The sequence below is a fragment of the Paramisgurnus dabryanus genome, chromosome 10 (genome assembly GCF_030506205.2).
Source record: "Paramisgurnus dabryanus chromosome 10, PD_genome_1.1, whole genome shotgun sequence".
Taxonomy (NCBI): domain Eukaryota; kingdom Metazoa; phylum Chordata; class Actinopteri; order Cypriniformes; family Cobitidae; genus Paramisgurnus; species Paramisgurnus dabryanus.
The window spans coordinates 26415834-26435798 of record NC_133346.1 but is presented as its reverse complement, the minus strand read 5'-3'; the positions used below and the strand labels follow the sequence as shown (position 1 = coordinate 26435798).

The window sequence follows — 19965 nt, the reverse complement described above, 5'->3', positions numbered from 1 at the left end:
ATCGGAAGGTGTAAATGTAGATTTTCAAACGTCTCACATTACAGGATAATCTGGGCCGGAATTCGGAGCCGATCGAGGTCCATGGCCCGATTTTCTCTCGGATTCTCGGGAGGGAAAAATCACCGTAAATTTGGCCCAATAATCCTGTAGTGTGAGCCAAGCATATCAAAACTTGTTTTCTCACACAAAAGAAAAAACTAACAAAACGTTTAATTAATTAATGGCTTATAACCCATTATTTTACTGTTTTCATTTAATTTGAGGTGAATCGGTCTCCAAATGTAATAAAATATTATTTCATCAATTTTAATTAGTATTATTGGATGATTGAAACTAAAAACTAAAACACTTTTTGTTTTAGATATTTTTTAAATATGCTTTTTTAAATATGCTAATTTTCCAGCTCCCCTAAAGTTAAACATTTGATTCTTACCGTTTTGGAATCCATTCAGCTGATCTCCGGGTCATTGAAAGTTACTAAGGGGACTATTTTCGGGCAAGAGTCAACCAAGTCAATTTTGAGATTTTCAAAGGTACAAAATCAATGCATCCGTACCTTAGAATACTGGTAAAACCCATTGAATTGGCACACACAAAGTCAAAAAACTAAATATATGGGAAATATGTATGTTACCCTTTTCTTTCTTTTGATTGACACAATTGACATTGAGACAGACAGCTTTAAGATCTACTGTAATGCAAGAATCTAATATAATTTTATGTATCAGATATTTCTTCACAAACAGTTAACCAAACATTCACTTAAGACATAACAGAATATATATGTAAATTCTGGTCAAAACAGATATTTTTAAAACTGTAATTCTGTGAATATGTATCACGTTATGTGACCAGATGAAGACGAGGAGCCAAGGAGTAATATAAATGATGATAAACTTTAATCTTAAAGAGCAACTATGGTCACGATTTTACGTTTCCTTTGGTGTGTAAGTGTGTATTAGTACACGTTAATGATATGCAAAAGGTACATACCCCAAAGTAAATATCTTCTCTTGGACTACAACTAACACATGATTGTAGGCAACAGTTTTTTCTTAGACCTGTTGTCATAGACAAGACCCAAATTATCATAATTCCTCCCGCTTTAACAGCCTGTAAATTAACTCCTGTCAGCATTTAATTGTGACCGAATCTTTCAAACATGGTAAGAAGCGTCACATTTCCGGCTGACGTCAGAGGTATACACACAACCGGCACAACGTCATAGAATATTTCTGAACAGGTTCATGCCCACTTTTGGGGGAAAACAAACTAGACTCCCCATTGACTTCCATACAAAATAGTGAACAAAGCAACGTTCATACACAACCGGCAGGCATAAATAACTTAAGAAATCACTCAGATTAAACATGTTGAGTAATAGTCCAGGCAAACTAACTCATTTTGGAGCAAAAAATAGAAGTAATTGTAAAAGAATTTTTTTCAGCATAGATCATTTCTATGAGGTGTCCAGAACAACATACTAAAAGTCCTAAGAAATCCTAGTTGAGGAAATATGTTAATTTCTCATCAATCCGAAATGTGTGCCAATAAGGCCAGACTACAATACACCCCAATGGGGCTATTTTTTTCCTTTACTCCTATCAAAATGAAACTTTACACAATGAAAGTACCCATGAAAAGTAATTTTTTTTGTATTACAAGTTGCTTTAAAAATTAAATTTAATATGCAAATGAGCTATACACTACTCGAATATGCCCAAAATACACCCAAAAGTAACTTTTTGGTATTACAAGTTTCTTTTGAAATGAATTTGAATATCCATATGAGCTTTACACTTGTCCTACATATGTCCTAATTTGCATAGGCAGAAACATCATTCATATGTATGATAAATATATCGGCCCAATGTTCATCCAATCATCCTGCTGCTTTTAGACTGGCCTCTAACCTGAAAACTGCCTGGCTTGGTAGTTCCTGCCAGCTGTATAACCCCCGCCGGTATAATCTTCATGGTCACGGAGGAACACAAGCTTGAACAGAAGGGGAGGGTTGTGTTTTTTTTGTGTGTTTTTTTTTTGAAATTTTTTTGTTTTTTATCCAGCCTGGATCCTCAACCCCTTCTCTGTGGCTTTTGGTTCGGGCACCCCCATATCATTTCCTGGTTTGTTCTTTACTTGGTTCTTCCCCTCTGGGTTATATTTATCTGATAAAATTGCCTCACTAAAGCAATCTGAATTGCAGCACTAGCAAAATCTGTACAATTTAAATGCATGTTAAGTTAGAAAATAGATCAACACAGTAAATGCAGTAACAAAACACAAGAAAGACTGATACCTTTTTTCTTAAGGTCACTAGTATAACAGCATAAATGTACCTGAGGTTTCCTTGCAGCATTGATATGGGTAAAAGAATTGCATTGCAAAATACATTCATTACAATGCAGTGCAATTGGCCATTTATTTTGTTGGGGCACTATTATGGGTCAGTGCTGAAACAGTTTATATAAAATCCTCTTATGTTTCAGAATTTAAATGACATTTTATTAAGAACGTGTAATTGATTGTTTTCCATACTTACATTTTAATCAGGGAACGAAAACACTACCGTATTATAGATATTTATTTAAAAGCAACTAAATGACTTCAGACTTTTTCCATTCAAGATGACACGTCGAGCTCTTCAAACAATCCAACCCCAATCATTTTGAGGCTGTAATTCTACATCTCGTCTATTTGGCATAGGAAAGGGATGGCACTGAAAAAAGTAAAGAATGACACTAGCTTTCTCAAACAATCTAAGGTGTTCAGCCAGTCACAGGAAAATGTGGGAAAAGGCATCATCATTGCAGGTGAAAAAGCTCTAGTATCACTGTATGGGGCATATAGGATGAATCACTGGACATGCTTAGATACAGGCAATTCTTTATTAAAGTAACTCAGAACTCATCTCCAGTGGAACCTCAATCTCTCTCTCCAACGTCAGCAGCTGCAAAGTTCCATAGTCTTCAAGTCTTTTACCAAATTATGAAGTGGAAAGGGGAAATGAACTTATGGACCCAAAACCTTGGGGTGCCATATTTTGGATGGGAGATTAATGCCAATAATGACTGATCAGCCAAGCAGCGTAACGAGCCAACACCAGGTCACTTTTTGCCAGGCTGGGAGGACCAGCTTGTTGATTGTTAATCACTGCTATGTCTAAACACATACGCATAGGTCTAAAAGGTACCAAATTGTGAAAAGCGCTATATAAATAAAATTGAATTGAAAAAATAAATAAATACATAAATAAGATGCTCACTTACATTATAGGCTATAGCGTTACATTATAACCACATTATAATTTATAGGGGCATTTTCCGGGCTTCAGTTCTTGATGGCATGATGCACACAGCAGCTCTAAACTTCAGCTCAATCATTACATACGCAGAAAGATTGATCCATACCATTTAAAATCATGTTTACTTACTGCTGCACTTTGTAGTTGATAGTTACGTCCACTGTAGTTGCAAGAAAGACTGCAGCACAAAGAGATGCAAATGCAAAAAAACATGGACTCCCTTGCACTACCATTTGTGGAGAATGTTGTGGTAATAGCTGTACAAACTCAGTTGCCTGATTTATCAGATGAATATGACCCAGAGGGGAAGAACTAAGCAAAGAACAAACCAGGAACTGATATAGGAGGTGCCGGGAACCAAGAGCCACAGAGAAGGGGTCAAGGATCCAGGCTGGATTTAAAAAAAAAAGATGTAAAAACAAAATCACCAAAAAACAAAAACACAAAAAAGGCCTCCCCTTCTGTTGCTACCTTGTCGTGGTGGGGAGGCTTGTGTTCCTCCGTGACCCTGAAGATTATACCGGTGGGGGTTATACAGCTGGCAGGAACTACCAAGCCAGGCAGTTTTCAGGTTAGAGGCCAGCAGCAGGATGATTGGATGAACACTGGGCCGATATATTTATCATACATATGAATGATGTTTCTGCCTATGCAAATTAGGACATATTAAATAAGTTTAAAGCTCATGTGGATATTCAAATTCATTTCAAAAGAAATTGTAATGCTAAAAAGTTACTTTTGGGTGTATTTTGGGCATATTCGATTAGTGTAAAGCTCATTTGCATATTAAATTTAATTTTCAAAGCAACTTGTAATACAAATAAAATTACTTTTCATGGGTACTTTCATTGTGTAAAGTTTCATTTTGATAGGAGTAAAGGAAAAAAATAGCCCCAATGGGGTGTATTGTAGTCTGGCCTTATTGGCACACATTTCGGATTGAGGAGAAATTAACATATTTCCTCAACTAGGATTTCTTAGGACTTTTAGTATGTTGTTCTGGACACCTCATAGATATGAGCTATGCTGAAAAAAATTCTTTTACAATTAGTCTGTCGTAAAACGCTATTTTGCCTGGACTATAATAGCACTTTTTCGTCCAGCCATACAACTAACTGGCTCAGTGATTTTACAGCAATCACTGGATAGCGTTGTTACACAAATTTGAAGCTGTGAGAATGACATGTTTTTATATTGACCAAATTAAAAGAGTTAATGTATCTTTCGTGCTCTATGGTAGGCAGGGTGGACAGATAATTACTCGACATGTTTAATTTGTGTGATTTTTTAAAAGTTTTTTACGCCTGCCGGCTGTGTACGAACGTAGCTTTGTTCCGCTATTTTGTATGGAAGTCAATGAGAAGCCTAGTTTGTTTTCCCCCAAAAAGGGGCGGTGACGAAATTTACAGTCAAGTTCCAGGATGTGCCGGTAGTCCGTATTCAGGCCAAACACAATGTACTGATTAGCTAGCCAATCAGGGACACTGATTTGGTACAAAATCAACGCGTTTGAGGAAGGCAGTATATCTGGAACTACAAAACTGTACAGTATGAGGAAAATAATGTGTTTTTAAACCAGAAACCACGCAAACACACTGTATTATAACAAATACACAAAATAATGTTGTTCCCCTTCGAGGGAACTCGAGCTGCGTCGCCGAAGCTACGCTATGGGAACGCCCTCTGCGTGATTGCGTCTGAAGCACGTATGTCAAATCAGTCCAATGGTCAAGTGACACGTCATAGGCGGGTGACGTGGGAACCAGGAAGCTATAAAAAGAGCACCCAGCAAGCCAACTTCAGCTCTTTGTGCCTCAGCAAGCGAGTGTGTGTCATTATCATGTCTAAGTCCAAACAAAGTTTTAAGGAGTGTGCTTCCCCGTGTCCTCGTTTCATTACGAGCGAGGACTCGCATCATCTCTGTGTTATGTGCCTCGGGGCACAACACGCACGATCATCTCTTGAGAGGGGTGGTTGTGCACATTGTGATAGGATGCCGCTCCGTACGTTGCGCTCGCGGCTCGCACTCTTCGAGGAGGGTGGGGAGCCGCGTGTTCCCCACGGTTCTGGCCCCGCTGCTGCCGAGGCAGAGCGGAAGCTGCGATCGTGGGGATCACAACTAGATCTCGCGGACGAGCTTGAGACGGGTCTCCCCCTTTCTCAGCCTTCACCCGCGGGATCTAGTGCCCCGTCTCTGGATTCGGAAGCACGCGCTGCGGTTTCGTCCGAGGAAGTCGATATTATGTCTGTCGACGTGGTGGACGCTGAGGAGCCTTCTCATTCGTCCCCCGCGTTCGATGATTTGATGGAGGTTGTTACTAATGCCGTGGCTCGCTTAAAATTAGACTGGCCGGCGGAGACTCAGAGCGCGCGTCCTCAGAGTATGTTAGATGAGCGCTTTTTAAAACAGAAACCTCAACCTTCGCGGCGCAACATGCCTTTCTTTCCTGATCTCCACAGCGAGCTGTCGAGATCATGGAAAGCTCCGTATTCAGCCCGTGTTCATACCCCTCACGCCACCATGTATTCCAACATTGTGGGGATGGGTGAGCACGGATATTTAACGATGCCCCGGGTGGAGCAGACGCTTGCGAGCTATCTCTCCCCCGCTGCGGCGTCATCATTAAAATCGCCTTCGCTTCCCACGAAACCGGTTAGGTTAACCTCATCTTTAGTGGGTAAAGCTTATAAGTCTGCAGGGCAGGCTGGGGCTTCACTGCATACCTTAGCTGTCTTACAGGCGTACCAAGCAGAACTGCTTAAAGATTTAGATGCCGAGGCGGGGGGTACGTCTGATTTATTTAAAGAGCTTCGTCGAGTCACTGATGTGTCACTCAGGGCGATTAAAGAAACTGCGAAAGCCGTGGGTAGATCGATGGGAGCTCTCGTAGCCACGGAACGCCATTTATGGCTTAATCTGTCTGAGCTTAAATCCTCAGATAGGGCTTTCCTCTTAGACGCGCCCGTTGCGCCCTCCGGTCTTTTCGGCGATGCCGTTAATACTGTCGTCGAGAGATTTACGGAGGCTCGTAAGCAGTCGGCGGCGTTCGAACGCTATCTCCCCCGCCGTGCTCTTGATTCTAGGGCTGCTGGGCGGGAGCAGCCATCGTATAGAGCATCGCAGAAGCGTAGTGTTGCCACTCGTGGTCCCCCTCAAAAGAACTGGGGTTCGGGCGGTCGTACTCAGACATCTTCTAAACAGAAAACAGACCTGAGGGCTGTTATTATGGCGAGGAAGGCGTCGGCTAAAAAGAAGTCCTGAGGGACGTAGTGTCATGTTTCCGAGGGCAGCCCCCAATCGGGGAGAGCCGGCAGTCACCTCACAACACGGTGCCCGTCTCTCCTCGATGCCCTCGGGATGCCAGTGTGTTAACCCCGCCGCGGTGTGTGTTTCGGGGCACAGCGGCTTCATATTCTTGTGTGACTCGTGCGCGGGGCACGCAACACCTCTATCCGAGGAGGGAGACATTAATATCACCCAGGTTGAACCCTGCCAGTTTGGTTCAGGGCACCGGGAAAAGTTTAAGCAGTACACAAAAAGCCAGTCTCGAGAGGCTGGTCCCCCTTATAGAAAATTTGGCAGCGTGGAAACTCCTGCCAAACGTGTCTCAGTGGGTTCTGCAAATAATAGAAAAGGGCTACAAAATTCAGTTTTGCAACCAGCCACCCCAATTCAACGGCGTGTTATCTACCATAGTGGGTGCTGGGCAGGCTCTAATAATGGAACAAGAAGTAGAAACTCTCTTGTGCAAGGAAGCCATAGAATGTGTTCCTCCTCACAACAGGGAGTCAGGGTTTTACAGCCGCTATTTCATAGTTCCAAAGAAAGACGGGGGGTTACGTCCGATTTTAGATCTACGTCATCTGAACCGGTCTGTTGCAAAACTAAAGTTCAAGATGTTAACTATAAAGCAGATCGTCACACAAATCAGATCCGAGGACTGGTTTGTGACGATAGATCTAAAAGACGCGTATTTTCACATATCTATCCTCCCGCAACACAGGAGATTCCTGAGGTTCGCCTTCGGGGGCGTGGCTTACCAATATCGGGTTCTCCCTTTCGGTCTATCTCTGTCACCCCGTACATTTACAAAGTGCATGGATGCAGCGCTGGCTCCATTACGACTCCGGGGCATCCGTGTCTTAAACTACATAGACGATTGGCTAATTTTAGCCCAATCAGAGAGTATGGCAGCGCAGCATCGAGATGCTGTGCTGACCCACATGAGAGAACTGGGGTTAAGGCTAAATGCAAAGAAAAGCATGCTCTCTCCAGTACAGAGGACAGCTTTTCTTGGCGTTATATGGGATTCAACGACAATGCAGGCACATCTGTCCCCTGCTCGTGTGGAATCCATTCTTTTGGCTGTAGGCAGAGTGAAGTTAGGCCAGTCACACACTGTAAAACAATTTCAGAGGTTGTTGGGGCTCATGGCAGCAGCGTCCAATGTGATACCCCTTGGGCTGCTTCACATGAGACCGCTACAGTGGTGGCTCAAAACCAAAGGGTTTTCCCCGAGGGGCAACCCGTTCCGTCTGATCAAGGTCACGCGCAGATGTCTTCGTGCCTTAGATCTTTGGAAGAGACCATGGTTTCTCTCCCAAGGACTGATGTTGGGGGCTCAGTTCCGTCGAGTTACGCTGACAACGGATGCTTCCCTCACAGGCTGGGGAGCAACTATGGGGAGCCATCTGGCTCATGGATTATGGGGGGCCAGACAGCTCAGCTGGCACATAAATTGCCTAGAGATGATGGCAGTGTTCTACGCCCTGAGATGTTTCATCCCTCACCTGCGGGGCCATCACGTGTTAGTCCGGACAGACAACACGTCGGTAGTCGCGTACATCAACCACCAGGGGGGTTTGCGTTCACGCCCTTTGTACAAATTGGCGCGGCATATCCTTCTGTGGACACAGGGGAAGTTGCTGTCCCTCAGAGCAGTGTACATTCCCGGGTGTCTGAATCAGGGAGCAGACGTCCTGTCGAGACAGGGGCTGAGGCCCGGGGAGTGGAGGCTCCACCCTCAGGTGGTGGAGTCCATCTGGACGAGATTTTACCAGGCGGAAGTGGATCTGTTTGCGTCCAGAGAGACGACACACTGTCCGCTATGGTTTTCTCTCACACATCCAGCACCGCTGGGTCTGGATGCCATGGTTCAGCCATGGCCGAGGCTACGGCTGTACGCTTTTCCCCCGATCGCTCTGCTCCCGGGAGTTCTGGAAAGGGTTCGTCGCAACAACGTCCGCTTGTTGTTGGTTGCCCCACTCTGGCCGAACCGAATATGGTTCTCGGACCTGGTGTCCCTCCTCGACGGCTCACCTTGGGAAATACCCGTCAGGAGGGATCTCCTCTCTCTGGCGGGCGGCTCGATTCTTCACCCCCGCCCAGAGTTATGGAAACTGTGGGTCTGGCCACTGAGGGGGCCAGACTCATAGAATCTGGTCTCTCAGCTGAGGCTGCTGAGACCATTCTTCACTCCAGAGCTCCCTCCACGAGGAAGCTTTATGCCTTTAAATGGAGAGTCTTTACTTCCTGGTGCAGCAAACACCTGCATGACCCTGTGAACTGCCCAATTGGTACAGTCTTGGAGTTTCTGCAGGAAAAGTTCACCGCAGGGTTATCTCCTTCTACACTGAAGGTGTATGTGGCGGCCATCTCGGCTTACCATGTTCCTTTGGTCGGGCAATCCCTTGGGAGAGACCCGCTGGTGGTTCGCTTCCTTCGTGGCACTCGGAGGCTGAGGCCTGTAGTCCGACCCAGGGTCCCAGCTTGGGACCTGGCCGTTGTGCTGGAAGGTCTGTCCATGGCTCCGTTTGAGCCCATTGAGACCGTTCCAGTCAAGTTTGTGGCACTTAAGACAGTACTTCTGTTGGCAGTCACTTCTCTGAGGAGAGTGGGTGACCTTCAGGCCCTGTCGGCTTCCCCTACGTGCCTTGAATTCGCACCGGGGATGGTTAAGGCTTTCTTGTACCCAAGGCCCAGCTATGTGCCTAAGGTACCGACTAATGTGCCACGACCTGTCGTACTTCAGGCCCTCTGTCCTCCCCCATTTAGGGATAGGAATCAGGAAAAGCTTAACTTGGTGTGTCCAGTGCGAGCACTGGATGCCTATGTTCACAGATCTTCTTTGTGGAGGAGGTCTGAGCAACTGTTTGTGTGCTTTGGCTCGCCCAAGAAAGGCCTGCCGGCGACCAAGCAGACACTCAGTAAGTGGATAGTTGAGACTATCTCTCTGGCTTATGAGACCACTGGACGGCCTTCACCTATCGCCGTCAGGGCTCATTCTACCCGGGGTATGGCAGCCTCCAAGGCCTTGGGGCTAGGGGCTTCAATGCAGGATGTCTGTGATGCGGCAGGCTGGTCCTCTCCGCTCACATTCGTTCGGTTTTACGAGTTAGATGTTGGTGCTACGCCTGGAGCCCAGGTGCTCATGTCTTAAGCTGTGCGCGTTTTTACACACAGACAGGCATTTGGTAGTATGGTGTTTTGGTACATCGTTCCCATAGCGTAGCTTCGGCGACGCAGCTCGAGTTCCCTCGAAGGGGAACGTCTCGGGTTACGAATGTAACCATTGTTCCCCGAGAAGGGAACGAGACGCTGCGTCTCCCTGCCATACTCCCTGCATCCCTGTCTCGCCTTGCTTCGGCACAATTTAGCTGAAGTTGGCTTGCTGGGTGCTCTTTTTATAGCTTCCTGGTTCCCACGTCACCCGCCTATGACGTGTCACTTGACCATTGGACTGATTTGACATACGTGCTTCAGACGCAATCACGCAGAGGGCGTTCCCATAGCGTAGCTTCGGCGACGCAGCGTCTCGTTCCCTTCTCGGGGAACAATGGTTACATTCGTAACCCGAGACGTTTTTTAGCAATGAAATATGTGCACTTTAATAAAACAATAAACAGGAGAAACTGGATGACAGGCAAATAACATAACACATAACATGAATGTAGACGATAACCAACAATGAAGGGGAACACAGGCAGAGTTAATATGGAGGAGCTGATGAGGGTAATTGTTGGCAGGTATGGATGATGATTAACACAGTTCAGGTGTGGGACTGAGGAGGATGATGGGAAATGCTTGGTTTCTGTGGGCTACTGCACGTGATGGAAGCAGACAGAGCACACTGCTTGCTTGGTTTGGGGCAGATCAAAATAGATTGCCGATCATGATTTATTATATGTTCTCATTAGTGGAGAAAACTTTAATCAAATTACTTATGCCCTTGTTTTGACTGACAATGACCTGAATAAACACATCATATGCATTGATCAGCTGAAACCTGTAAACTGTGCATCTCTCCAACAGCGGCTGGTGACATCACCCCTTGTTCTCAAATTACACGTGACTGTATTACCCCATTCACACATACCTTTGGTCCCAGAAAATACCTGTAAAATTGCCAGACAAGCATCTGTGTGAACATATATATATATATATATATATATATATATATATATATATATATATATATATATATATATATATATATATATATATATATATATATATATGAAGAGTTAAACGCAATACGCAATAAATCAATTTTTTTGACTAATTTCAGTAAAAATGTGTTATGTGTTTTTTATACCAAGAAAGTGACAAGATGAAAAATATTATTTTCTATTACAAACTTTCACATAGCGTCTTTAGGTTATAAAAACATAATTTTTTTGTTACTCTCATCCAATCCTTAAAAAATGACATGTTTCGTAACAAACTTCAAAACAAATTATTATTGTCACATACTGATATTATATTACATATGTTTAAAAACATTGCTGCAATGACAACACAACATTAATAGGGGTCCATCTGTGTTTCAGGACACAAAAAGTTGTGGCTGTAAAAATCCTGAAGAATGACGACAATAACACAGCAGTAAAGGAGGAGATGTTTCGAGAGGCCAGCGTCATGCAGCAACTGGATAATCCATATATCGTACGCATGATCGGCATTTGTGAAGCGGAGAACCTTATGCTGGTCATGGAGCTTGCTGAGCTGGGGCCACTGCATAAGTTTCTGCAGAAGAACAAGTAAGTCACAGCTGAAGAGTGTTAGGCATGATGCTAAAAGTATATTCATGTAAATGCACATCTTTCCATACATTAATACTTTAATAAAAATGTTAATAGATACTAAAATTATTGGTAACACAAAGACAAAATTACAATGCTCTTTTTTTTAAAGAAAATTCATTAAGTTACATCTTTCTAGTAGAATAAGTTGTCTCTTACATGTAAATGTCACAGAGTGACTTTATAGGGCGGAACCAAAATTGGTGAAGATTGGTTCCGCCCGGAAGTGTTCCCACCCGGACGGAAGAGCGGAAACACTGGAACTTCCGTTAAACGCCGCGAGGCAAATCAAGCCTGATTAAACGCAGGTGTGCGTAATAAACGTAGCGGCTGGGGATTGGAGGATGTGTTTAAGAAGAGACACATAAATAGATCTGCTAAAAACACAAGTGAGGGCGGTTGACTTTGGACAGATGCAGTTCCGCCTAGTGCAGTTGCTTCGGGGAAAGCTCCTTTCCGCCAAGGGCGGATTACAACACCTACGCCTTCCGAAGAGTCCGTAGGCGCCGATGATCCGGGGATCGCTTTTGAAGCGAGCGGAAAGAGTGCGGGCCGCCAGAGACGAAAGGAAGGAGTATCGTTGGTGTTTGTGGCAGCCGTGTGATGCTGTTGAACCGTTCCGGTGTTGCAGAGCGAAGACCTGGGCAAAGTCACGCTGGTAGCAGTAGGAATTTATGTTTTGCTGGAAATGAAACAAAGAAGGAGATGGAGCCAGAGGCTGAGTATACGATTCATTTAAGGAAATTGTGAGCCTTCAGTGAATAGGATAACGGCCCTACCACGGAGTAGAGTGGTGGGAGAGCCGGGAAGTGACGATCCTGAGAGGAGTTAGGGGCCGCAGCAGCGACATTTTACAACACTGGTCTGCACTATACCACGCCAACCGGCCCCAAGGACAGTTCAAGAAGGAGAGAACCTGAGTTCAATACCTGTGGAGTACTTATCGTATGTCTTCACGAGCCAACTAGGTGAGAGTGAAAGTCCCAGTGTCTGCCAAGTAATCCTCTGTGTCACAGCTAAAAGCCTGCAGAAGGAGAGAACCTGAGTACAATACCTGTGAAGTACTTACCTGTATGTCGTCACGAGCCAACTAGGTGAGAGTGATAGTCCCAGTGTCTGCTAAGTATTCCTCTGTGTCACAGCTAAAAGCCTGCAGAAGGAGAGAATCTGGGTACAATACCTGTGAAGTGCTTACCCAGGGCATCCTAGTGCCCCCCCCCCCCCCGCTACGAAGGTCCAAGGACTGATTTTTGTTTTAACATCTATCCCCCCCCCTTTTCTATCATTTTAATATTTAATAAAAGCTGTTAAATTTTAATTCTTGTCTGTTTGGTCATTGCGGTGTTTTGGGACCTCCTCGAGGTGGAAATAGGAGGAGCGTGACCCGCGCCAGGGTCGGTCCGCTTCTCCGACCTGTGACAGATTTGGCGTAGTCGGCAGTCCACCTCGGGTTGAGCGTCCAAAATTCCCAAATGGCCAAAGACCATTTTTTTACAAACCCCACCCAACCTTGCCCGTCATTAGAAAAAGCCCGTGTTCTAGGGACTAGGACGCATTGGCGGGGGAGGATGTCACAGAGTGACTTTATAGGGCGGAACAAAAATTGGTGAAGATTGGTTCCGCCCGGAAGTGTTCCCACCCGGACGGAAGAGCGGAAACACCTGAACTTCCGGTAAACGCCGCGAGGCAAATCAAGGCCGATTAAACGCAGGTGTGCGTAATAAACGTAGCGGCTGGGGATTGGAGGATGTGTGTAAGAAGAGACACATAAATAGATCTGCAAAAACACAAGTGAGGGCGGTTGACTTTGGACAGATGCAGTTCCGCCTAGTGCAGTTGCTTCGGGGAAAGCTCCTTTCCGCCAAGGGCGGATTACAACACATACGGCTTCCGAAGAGTACATAGGCGCCAATGATCCGGGGATCGCTTTTGAAGCGAGCGGAAAGAGTGCGGGCCGCCAGAGACGAAAGGAAGGAGTGGATCGTTGGTGTTTGTGGCAGCCGTGTGGTGCTGTTGAACCGTTCCGATGTTGCAGAGCGAAGACCTGGGCAAAGTCACGCTGGTAGCAGTAGGAATTTATGTTTTGCTGGAAACGAAACAAAGAAGGAGATGGAGCCAGAGGCTGAGTATACGATTCATTGAAGATTTTGGGAAACAAATTGCTCTATATCCATCATTGCTGTGTTCGTTGTGTTGTAGAAAATGACTTACCGTAAGTGCTGCTGAAGGAAACGGTAGCAGTGGATTTACACCTGGGTGAAGAGGATTTAATCTATTTCTAAGGGGGAAGGAAACAAAGGAGAACAGCATTAACCATTGTGAGTACTCAGTGTTCGATACAGTGTGTCATTGTGGAGTTGCCTGTCCAACGTGAATTGTGAGCCTTCAGTGAATAGGATAACGGCCCTACCACGGAGTAGAATGGTGGGAGAGCCGGGAAGTGATGATCCTGAGAGGAGTGAGGGGCCGCAGCAGCGACGTTTTACAACACTGGTCTGCACTGTACCACGCCAACCGGCCCCAAGGACAGTTCAAGGAAGTCGGGGCTGCAACCTTATTTTTCACGTAGAAGTGTGAGGAGTGTTGTGGGTGAGTCTGTGACTTTGCTGTGAGAGTACACTTTAAATTAGTGCAGTGTGATGCTGTGTTGTGTTGACAGTAGCCCCCTACACTCAATTCGTCGTGGGAGAACGAGAGGCTGTGAAGGCCGGTGAAATAACTTACAGTATATGCTGTGTGTGACCCCTGTATTGAAGCCCACAGTAAGAGAGAGCCTGAGTCCATTAGGTGAAAAACCTACCTGTACATTGCCACGAGCTACCAGAGTGACCAGTGAAAGTCCCAGCGTCTGCCAAGTAATCCTCTGTGTTACAGCTAAAAGCCTGCAGAAGGAGAGAGCCTGAATTCAATACCTGTGAGATACTTACCGTTGGAAGTCTGTAGAAGGGGAGAGCCCGAGCCTGCAGAAGGAGAGAACCTGAGTTCAATACCTGTGGAGTGCTTATCTGTATGTCGTCACGAGCCAACTAGGTGAGAGTGAAAGTCCCAGTGTCTGCTAAGTAATCCTCTGTGTCACAGCTAAAAGCCTGCAGAAGGAGAGAACCTGGGTACAATACCTGTGAAGTACTTACCTGTATGTCGTCACGAGCCAACTAGGTGAGAGTAAAAGTCCCAGTGTCTGCTAAGTAATCCTCTGTGTCACAGCTAAAAGCCTGCAGAAGGAGAGAACCTGGGTACAATACCTGTGAAGTACTTACCCAGGGCATCCTAGTGCCCCCCCCCCCCCCCCGCTACGAAGGTCCAAGGACTGATTTTTGTTTTAACATCTATCCCCCCCTTTCCTATCATTTTAATATTTAATAAAAGCTGTTAAATTTTAATTCTTGTCTGTTTGGTCATTGGGGTGTTTTGGGACCTCCTCGAGGTGGAAATAGGAGCGTGACCCGCGCCAGGGGCGGTCCGCTTCTCCGACCTGTGACATAAACTACAGTTAATATTTGTATGTATTTATTTTATTTTTTGTTACTTTATATTACAGCTCTTTTTACAGTAACCATTGCAGTTTTTAAAAAGTGCTCTAGAAATAAAATTGAATCGAGTAATAGATAGCCTATATCAAACTGATTTGTAATACCTGGAAAAAGCTGTAAATCCTTGTGTTATTGTCCATCTGCAATAACATGACACCCCTTTTTGCTGGCAGTTTTCGCACCACAAGACACATGCAGTCCAGGGTACCTTTAGTACAGTAGTTATCCTAAGCTGTGAAGTGGCAAACTAAATAACAAAACTATATAATTTATTTAAATATGTGTCTTTATATATTGTCTACAAATTAAAAAAGTTATTTTGTCAAAATATTTGTCAGAAATTCTGAATAAATCAATTGCCCCCACAATAGTGTATATAAGGCATCTAACAGCAGAGATGTTACAACTCCCCATTCTAACCAACCAAACCTAACCCATGAGATTTTCTGTGTCATGATAATTCTACAATATTCCACAGGATATTTATGATAGTATCAGATCTTTAAATAGATAATATAATATAAATACATTTTATAATATAATTAGTATAATAACCAGCAGCCACATCACCCTGTAGCCAAATACAGCTTGCCCACTGAAGCTAAGTAGGGTTTGAGCCTGGTCAGTACTTGGATGGGAGACCTCCTGGGAAAACCAGGTTGCTGCTGGTAGAGGTGTTGGTGAGACCAGCAATGGGTGCTCACCCTGTAGTCTGTGTGGGTCCTAACACCCTAGTATAGTGATGGGGACACTATACTGTCAAAAAGCACCGTCCTTCGGATGAGACGTTAAACCTCCCAGGATGTCATTCGAAAAGGAGTAGAGGTGTGCCCTGGCATTCTGGCCAAAACTTGCCCACTGGCCTACTAATCATCCCCATATATACTAATTGGCTATATTACTCTGTCTTATCTCCACTAATAAGCTGGTGTGTGGTGGGCATTCTGGCACAATATGGCTGCTGTCACATCATCCAGGTGGATGCTGCACATTGGTGGTGGTTGAGAAGATCCCCTTTCATATGTAGAGCGCTTTGAGTGCTGCAGAAAAGCACTATATAAATGTAACAAATTATTATTATTTTTATTATTTATCTTAAGTAGAATGTATATGGTATAAAACAAGAAGTATCTTTGAAATGTAAAAGATTAATTAGAATAAATACTAATTTTTTTACTTTGTGTTTATCTCTAAGACACATATCCGTGAAGAATATTGCTGAACTGGTTCATCAGGTCTCAATGGGAATGAAGTATTTGGAAGAGCACAACTTCGTTCACAGAGATCTGGCAGCCAGAAACGTTCTTTTAGTTACTCAGCACTATGCCAAGATCAGTGACTTTGGACTCTCTAAAGCCTTGACAGAAGAGGAGAATTATTACAAGGTATATTAACTTCCCCAGGAATTATGTTTTAAATAAGCAGATAATATGAATAAGATGTACACCAAACTTTATTTAAATGTAATCCTATTCTGCAACATTTAGGGGTGAGTGGCACATAACCTAACATGGGGTTAAATATAACACAAACCAGTAACATATTTAATAACATTAAATGATTGTGACCCTAACTTAGTTATTAACCAAAACATATTTTCATAAGCAAAGATTAAACTTTGCATGACTTAAGAAAGACTCACCATACAGCAGAAAGACATGAACAAAAAATCTTAAGTCAACAACAACACTGTAAAAATGCAGGATTTGTGTCAAACTTTAAGTTTTTATTTAAGTTTTTTATTTTACACTTTCCTTTAAGCTGGGCGTACACAGTGCGAATTCTGACAGTCAGAACGTCGTGAGTTCTCGTACATGACACGAGTGAGTTTATGCGAAAATAATTCGGACGCAGTCACACACGACAAGATTTTACTGTATGACTTGACAAATTCTGACGTAAGCAATTTCACACCTGTGAGGATATAGTAGGCTACTTTTTCATTGTGTACAAAAATAAAACAATAAGAATACAGCAAAGATATTGGCTTCAGTGCAGAGAACAGCCTGGAATTTCTGTTCTTTAATATTTCTGTTTATGCATTCCCGAAATTGCAATATAGATCTAGCGCTGTGCCGGAGAAGGAATTTCCCTGGCAGTGATTTTTTGTGGCTAACTACAGTAGCGCATTGCAGTTTTACCGCCTTAATATATCATGATTGTAGTGCCAAGTAAATATCTAATATTATTAATCTTACATATATTGTTGCTTTTTTAATAAATATGACCGTTTAAAAAACAAATTCAGTGGGGCTATTTATTTATTTGTAAATGTAGAAGCAATGAGGCAAAACGCAAGAAAAGCTAACGTTACACGTCTTTCCCTTTATGATTAAAGTATTAAGACAAGACATGAACAGCCAAATATTAATTTGTAAAACGAAAGAAATTTAATCTAAAACACATTGTTTAGGCTTGTTAAGTGCAAATGTACGGACCCTCGGTCAATGCGGTGTCTTGAAGTAAAAGTGAGCCCGTATTTGTGCACCTGTAACTGCACAAAATAAATGCCATACAGAAGGAATTGCATATATATGGCATTTTCACAGTATGTAAATGAATACATAGCAGTAAAAACGTAGTATGAAAACAAACTAATCATTATTTAAATGAAGTTCAGAGATTTCCTACACTTTTAGTCATTTAAATATCCAGTCATCATTTCAGAACAAGCTAAGGCTAACATAACAACTTACATTGGGCTATATCATTTCCTTTGGTCAAAAATATGTAAAAAATATATGTGGGTAAAATATACCGAACAAAAACGTTTAAACTTACCTGTTAATAAAGCAGATATCTCCATAATAATCTGGAAAACGGGTATATGATCATCGTGTTTAACTTAACTGTTGTTCGTTGACAAGTCATTTTGCATTTATTATACTTGTATAAAGTGTAAGACAATAAAGATGGACATCCCGTTGCTTTTTATTCTCTGTCGCGACAGCCCTTTTAATATCTATTCATTTATGAAACTGTACTACTTTACAGCGACTTTGGCACAGCTTGGATTACACAAAAATTGCGACATCCTGTACTAAATCAGTGGTCTCTAGAGTCTAAGAATTTTTATATTTATTTATTACACATTTTAGTTGGCTTATTTTATGTATGTTTACATTGTAAATAATGATAAAACATATTAACAAGTAAAACAATGCTTGACGAAGGCTTGTCTGAAGCGTGGCCAACAGCAAATCACAGTGGCCGCAACCTATGCTCCAGTCTTCCATAAACGTAATTGGCTGGCTCTGCCTAGGTTATTTGCAGAAGATTGTCTGACATGCGCGTTGCCGCTTGGAAAGTTGAGAAATTTTTAACTTCTGCCGCTAGCAATGGCACTGACGCGGGTAAACAGATCCACAATTCAGTTTGGCAAAGCATTACATCACCCATTAAAATTGAATGGGAACACTTACATCCCGTGTGAATGCACCGTAAGGCTCAAGTGTTTAAACAAGCCCCTCTCAATAATTCTAAAATGACCAGTAAGTGGCAGAATGATAAAAACAGTAAAGCGATAACTGCACTGATACTGGTAGAAAATGGCATGGCTGGAAATGGCTCTTAGGCAATTAGATTCGAAAACCAGAAAGAACTGTTTATTAAAAGGAAATAATGTGGCTCAGATAATATAATAATATTACACTAATTGGATTTTAATCATTTTAATACATACATTCCAATACATTAATTTGTTTTTCAGTCTGCCCAGTATAGCCCAGTATATGGATAGAAGTACTGAATTATTTGTTTTCAAACCAAATTTTCAACAGTGTAATAGGAGTTGATTCAACAAAAAAATTAAGGCACCAAAGATTTTTTTATTAGTGCAGAGATGTTTTAAATTAAAATATGATTAAAAATAAATTATGATGCAATTTATTTACATAAAATTTTTTTTGAATGATTGAGCCAAAACATGTTAGGTTGTGCCCCGCTCTCCTTAGAATCTTATTTAAATGATCATTTGTGACAGTAGAAAATGAGCACAATCTGAATGCTTTTCTACTTTGTTCTGTAGGCTAAAAGTCATGGTAAATGGCCTCTGAAATGGTATGCACCTGAGTGCATGAATTACTTAAAGTTCTCTTCTAAGAGTGACGTGTGGAGCTTTGGAGTCCTGATGTGGGAGGCTTTTTCATATGGACAAAAACCATACAAGGTATGAAGTTTGGACGAATAATAAACTAATCAAGTAATCTTTACAACTATCTGTACAGCAGTGAATGTTAAAGCATGCAAATTAAGAGCATTCTGGAGTCTTCAGATGGGCTTTATGAAAAAATGTGTGCACCGTCTCTGATCATGTGTAAAAGCATGTCTATATAGACAATGCCAAAGTCGGATGACATAACAAAAGCACCACAAAAATCTTAAAAGGAACTTGATTTAACATCATAACTTCTTTATCTTTAGGCAGTTGTATGTGTATTGTGTTTGTCTTGTGGGGTCTAATTCAACCCCTATTAACCACCATTTATCAACATTAACAGTTTGTCAATTGGCAGTATTTTTGTTCATTATTTATTATAAATTGTAGGTTACATCAACATTAACAGTAAAATATGTTTAAAAAAATTATTCCATGAGAGCAAGATGTCATATCCCGTTGTTGCCATGAGTGCACCTTAAGAGAGAGAGAGAGAGAGAGAAAGAGAGTATATCAAGGTCGGTTTTTCGAGAAGAGCCATTAAAACAGTGGTGAGGCTACATAAGGGTGGCACTTGCCCACTCGGATTGACTGCTTAAATAAATTACAATATCTATATCTATATAATAATCTCTTTAATAATACACATCATTTAGAAAAAAATTATAGAACTTTTGTCATTTCTATGTGTTTCTAAACCTTGCAAATGTTACCATTCAAGCCATTTTAAACAATTTGATTGCAAGATGTTAAAGTGAGCTGTTTTCTGTGCCCGCAGACCACACATACTCAAATTGAGAACTCGCACTCCACATGGAGAGGCGCGTTTCAGAAAGTTTCAGTCTTGGAAAGTATTCTAAATTATGTCAATTATGTCTTAAAGTCAAAGCAAA

General features: G+C 42.6%; 1 protein-coding gene across 1 annotated transcript in view; it reads left to right on the top strand.

The window, feature by feature from the left end:
- syk (spleen tyrosine kinase) overlaps positions 1 to 19965 on the top strand; it is a 109177-nt gene that overhangs the window by 64070 nt on the left and 25142 nt on the right. The window contains 3 exon segments of the mRNA XM_065240645.2: positions 11135 to 11344; positions 16112 to 16301; positions 18944 to 19084. Coding sequence (XP_065096717.1) covers positions 11135 to 11344; positions 16112 to 16301; positions 18944 to 19084 — 541 coding nt within the window.